The following is a 5,947-nucleotide window of genomic DNA, read 5'->3' on the forward strand; positions in this document are numbered from 1 at the left end:
TGTTAGGGTCTTGAGGAGGTGGCGCGTACCCATAATATTCACCATTCCTCTAGGCTTTGATCTGGGTGGGCCTGTTTGTATCTTGTTCCCATCCCAAAAACCATAATTCATGGGAAGATTAGGCAATGGTACTGTAGCATGCTAAGGCGAACAAGGGTAGTAAAGTCGTGTAATGGTACCAAAGGGTGGTGTCATGTCAGGCTCGAAATGGATAAGTCATCAAGTCTATAGAGTCAAAGTACGAATATGGATATGGTACTGCTGTAATCAAAAGGTGAAATGGGTCACAGCCTCAAATTCCCCAGGTCGATCTCCTGATCCTAGGTCAATAGGCTCAATATCCTCCATGATAGGTCAGACCAAAGTGATCGTGATGTAAGTGAAAGATGTATCATATCGAAAGCATAACACGCATCAACACAAGATGTGTAAAACACACTCACAAGAAAAATGCCACAATACTCAGATAAAGTATCATATCACTAAATGAACCAACGAGTACATCATGTGTGAAACGATAAAGGACTACAAATGACCAGACTCTCAACATGAACTACAAACGACCCTAAACCAAAATCAAACTGGACTCAACAAAGCAAAGATGACTCTGACGAACTAAAAATAGGACTCAACAAAACGAAAATGACTCTGATGACGACCATAATCAGGATGAAAAGGTGCTCTGAAGTGAACTGCTGCAAAGTGATGTATCCATGTCGACTGAACCAAGTCCTCAACCTGGAAGATCCCGAAATACCATATGCCAACAATACCATCAACATCCAAATCGGTCTACTGAAGACTAGGAGGAGGAGGGACTGCACGTGTAGAATTTACATTCTCCTTATCTTCTTCACCCTCTTTTTGGACAGTACTTTCAGTCAATTCATCTAAGTTGACAAACTTAGATTTCTTTTGATGTATCTCTGTAACATCTAACACTACAGTTAACCTGTCCTTGTACATAACCTGTTCATTAAATATCACATTTCTACTTCTGATGATTTTCCTGTTTTGTTCATCCCAAAACCTATAGCCAAATTTCTCATCACCATAGCTAATGAAAAAACATATTTTTGACTTTGCATCAAGTTTGCTACGAGCATCAGAATCAATATGAACATAAGAAACACAACAAAAAACTTTTAAGTGTGAAAACTTCACCTCTTTACCGCTCCAAATCTCCTCAGGAAGTCTGAACTCCATGGGAACTGATGGTCCTCGGTTTATCAGGTAAGCTGCAGTGCTAATAGCATCAGCCCAAAAAGTTTTTGGTAGTCCAGCATGCAATCTCATACTTCTAGCACGCTCATTGAGAGTTCTGTTCATGCGCTCAGCCACACCATTCTACTGTGGTGTCCCATGAATAGTCTTCTCCATCCTAATTCCCTGTACAGCACAATACTCACTGAACCCTCTATCTATGTATTCTCCTCCATTATCTGACCTCAAATATTTTACTTTCAAACCTGTTTCTGTCTCAACCATGGCCTTCCACTTCTTAAAAGTTTCAAATACATCAGATTTATTTTTCAGAAAATAAACCCATATCTTTCTACTTGAGTCATCAATAAAAGTGATGTAATACCTTGAACCTCCAAAGGGATGCAACCGGAGAAGGCCCCCACAAATCAGTGTGTACTAGTTCCAATTTTTCAGCCTTCGATGTCCTACCAGTTTTCAAGAAACTTACCTTTTTTTGTTTTCCTAAGATGCAACTTTCACACATGTCAAAATCAATGGATTTCAATTCTGGTAGTTTTCCTTTTGACAACAGCATCTTCATCCCTTTCTCACTCATGTGACCAAGTCTACGATGCCATAGACTTGTATCAGTACTTGCATCAGCAACTGCAATTGTGTCTCTTGGACATGAGGTCATATACAAAGTACCAGTCTTCTTTCCACGAGCCAATACCCTAGCTCCCTTTGTAACCTTCCAAGTATCACCAACAAATAGTATTGCATGTCCTTCATCATCAAGTTGTCCAACAGAAATTAGATTCCTCCTCAGGTCAGGAATATGTCGAACCTTCTCTAGTAACCAAACAGACCCATTGGGCAACGATATCCGGACGTCTCCCAGACCCACAACATCCAAGGCTGAACCATCAGTCAAATACACCTTACCAAAATCACCTGCAACATAATTCTGTATGATTTCTCGGTGTGGAGTGGTATGAAACGAAGCTCCTGAATCCAAAACCCAATCATCAAGTGGACTGTCTACTGCAAGAAGTAATGCATCATGTACCTCTTCTGTTACAGCATTAGCAGAATCATCTTCATTCTTCTTCTTAGGGCTTTTGCATTGCCTTTTAAAGTGACCTGTTTTCCCACAATTCCAGCATTGAACTTGTTGGCTTGATCTAGATTTGCTTCTGTTCCGATTAGAATTTCTGGAATTTGATATACCCCGATTTGAATTTCTATCATTACCTTTGCCTCTTGTCTGAAGGTTTAGGGCAGAACTAGATCCTGAGGTTTCACCTGCATCTCTTCGGCGAATCTCCTCAGCTAGAATTAAATCTCGTATATCATTATACTTGAACTTTTCCTTTCCCATAGAATTGCTTACTACCATCCTCATTGTCTCCCAACTGTTTGGCAAAGAAGTCAAGACGATCAGAGCACGAATCTCATCATCAAAATCAATTTCTACAGACGACAATTGATTTGTGATTGTATTAAATTCATTCAGATGTTGTGCTACTGATGCATTCTCTGTCATCTTCAAATTGAACAATTTCTTCATCAGATGCACTTTATTGTTTGCGAAGGACTTTTCATACATACCGGACAAAGCCTTCATCAAATCTGTTGTGGTCTTCTCCTTTACAACATTATGTGCAACAGACCTAGACAGAGTTAACCTAATAACTCCTAGAACCTGTCTGTCAAGAAGCGCCCATTTTTCAGCCTTCATGCTCTCAGGTTTTGTCCCCAAAGGATGCAGATCCTCCGATGTTGATAGCTAATAGCGCCAACCTCTCCAGATCTACTAAATGGTCCAATCGACTTCTTCCCCTTACTGTCAGGGGAAGGAGTAGCATCTGTCCATAGTCCTCGAGCAATGGCCTCCTCAACACTAAAAGTTGCCTGAACCAAACTCCTGAGATCCTGAAATGGGATGCCCACAAGATGCTTAACGAACCTCGGCTGTAGGTTCTGAAGAACCATATCAATCTGATCATGCTCCTTAGGCCGATCTACCATACCAGCCACCTTTGCCCTCTAACGAGTGACAAATGAAGAAATAGACTCCTCTGGCCTCTGTCTAGTGGCCTCCAACTCTCGTTTGGATACATCAATATCGGCACTGAAAGCGAACTGAGTCAAGAACTCATGAGCCACATCCTCCCAGGTGCGAAGTCTCGAAGGCTCAACCGAAGCAAACCATCTCTGAGCTGCTCCACTAAGTGACATCGGGAAGAGGGCCACCAACTGTACATCATCTATCCCATGTGCTCTCATAACTGTGCTGTATAGTCTCAAGTGGATCTTGGGACAACCAATCTCACTATAACGCTCAATGTCTGGCATGCGAAACTTGGCGGGCAAGCTAGCTGCCGGTATGCCATCTCTGTCATCCCAAGTCAAACCTCTGTCCTGCAATCTGATCTGTCTCACTTTCGACTCAAGCCTCTCAACCTTGGCCTCCTGCTCGGCTAATCGAGTATCCTCAATAGTAGGAACCATGGGAGGCGACACTGTGACAGTAGGTGGTGGAATGGTCTCATAATGATCTGCCAGATGGAATGGAGTACCAAATGAAACCTCAAGTGGACGAGTCTGCGCTGTCTGAGATGCATGAGGAATCGTCTCGTCAGTGACCATGCCTATCGGTTGGGATCCTGGCGAGAACTCTCTATCTGATCCAAGCGTCTACTGACTCCGGCCACGAACTCCTGAATGGAAGCAAGCGTGGAAGCTAGCTCGTCCGACATCTCAACTGAACTGTCTGAACTCGAATATGAATCTGCTCTGATCAATCAACCTCCAACTCTCCTCCAAGAAGGTGACTACAGACTCAATCGACTCCTAAACTGACTCCCTATAATGCAAACAAAATGGATGAAGGACACGAGATATAACTCAATCGCTTTTAGTGCCGATATTGATGTATCTAGACGAGAGTTGGAGGCCACTAGATAGAGGCCAGAGGAGTCTATTTCTTCATTTGTCACTCGTTGGAGGGCAAAGGTGGCTGGTATGGTAGATCGGCCTAAGGAGCAGGATCAGATTGATATGGTTCTTCAGAACCTACAGCCGAGGTTCGCTAGGCATCTTGTGGGCATCCCATTTCAGGATCTCAGGAGTTTGGTTCAGGCAGCTTTCAGTGTTGAGGAGGCCATTGCTCGAGGACTATGGACAAATGCTACTCCTTCCCCTGACAGTAAGGGGAAGAAGTCGATTGGACCATTTAGTAGATCTGGAGAGGTTGGCGCTATTAGCTATCAGCATCGGAGGCCTGCACATCACTCACTTTACAGGCCACCTTCAATCAGAGCTCATTTCCTTCATCCGCGGTATCAGTATCAGCCGGATTATGTTCAAGAGCCTTACATTGCTCAGACTAGCATGCAGCCACGACCTTTGCTTCCGAGAGCTACTACCCACCCGCCACCTAGACCATATGCACAGAGGCCCGCGAGACAGTTCACTCCATTGGGCATGACTTTGACTAGAGCTTTTGAGAAGCTCAGAGATGGTGGTTTGATCGTTCATTTGGAGCCGCGCCCTTTGCCACATCCTATTCCTCCACATTTTCGCTCCCATGAGCATTGCTTGTATCATCAGATTTAGGGACATGATACTGAGCGTTGTTCGGCACTCCAGCATGCAATATAGGACTTGATTGATTTGGGGTTGGTCGACTTGGCTGGGCTAAATGTGACCACCAATCCTCTGCCTACGCATTCTACACGTGCAGTCTCTCCTCCTCCTAGTCTTCAGTAGACCGATTTGGATGTTGATGGTATTGTTGGCATATGGTATTTCGGGATCTTCCAGGTCGAGGACTTGGTTCAGTCGACATGGATACATCACTTTGCAGCAGTTCACTTCAGAACACTTTTTCATCCTGATTATGGTCGTCATCAGAGTCATTTTCGTTTTGTTGAGTCATGTTTTTAGTTCGTCAGAGTCATCTTTGCTTTGTTGAGTCCAGTTTGATTCTGGTTTAGGGTCGTTTGTAGTTCATGTTGAGAGTCTGGTCATTTGTAGTCTTTTATCGTTTCACACATGATGTACTCGTTGGTTCATTTAGTGATATGATATTTTATCTGAGTATTGTGGCATTTTTCTCGTGAGTGTGTTTTACACATCTTGTGTTGATGCGTGTTATGCTTTCGATATGATACATCTTTCACTTACATCACGATCATTTTGGCCTGACCTATCATGGAGGATATTGAGCCTATTGACCTAGGATCAGGAGATCGACCTAGGGAATTTGAGGCTGTGACCCATTTCACCTTTTGATTACAGCAGTACCATATCCATATTCGTACTTTGACTCTGTAGACTTGATGACTTATCCATTTCGAGCCTGACATGACACCACCCCTTGGTACCATTACACGACTTTACTACCCTTATTCGCCTTAGCATGCTACAGTACCATTGCCTATTCTTCTCATTCATTTCCTTGATTTGACGAGGTAGTGTCCGAGATGGTTTGACCTGAGAGGAGCTCTAGATGATGATAGATGGATTTTGATGAGAGAGTGGCTTGACTGCTTGATGGTATTGTTGAGATAAAGGGGTTATCATGGAGTATCCAGATTTGAGCCATTGCACATGACTTCAGAGAGTCAGGATGATTAGAGATGGTGATATTATGAGGTGATGGTGAGTGACTTATGATGATGGAGTGAGTTGATTTTCAGAGGACATTGATGGTTATCATAGAGCATCGGTGGGAGCTTTCGCACGATTTCAAAGG

General features: G+C 43.3%; 1 protein-coding gene across 1 annotated transcript; it reads right to left on the reverse strand.

Annotated features, from left to right (window-relative positions):
- Window positions 1–3,234: 3,234 nt before the first annotated feature.
- Window positions 3,235–3,837, reverse strand: LOC117904055. The gene has a single exon (XM_034816582.1). It carries the CDS (start codon window positions 3,835–3,837, stop codon window positions 3,235–3,237), a length of 603 nt encoding a protein of 200 aa, XP_034672473.1.
- Window positions 3,838–5,947: the final 2,110 nt, after the last annotated feature.

The sequence above is a fragment of the Vitis riparia genome, chromosome 17 (genome assembly GCF_004353265.1).
Source record: "Vitis riparia cultivar Riparia Gloire de Montpellier isolate 1030 chromosome 17, EGFV_Vit.rip_1.0, whole genome shotgun sequence".
In the NCBI taxonomy this organism is placed as follows: Eukaryota; Viridiplantae; Streptophyta; class Magnoliopsida; order Vitales; family Vitaceae; genus Vitis; species Vitis riparia.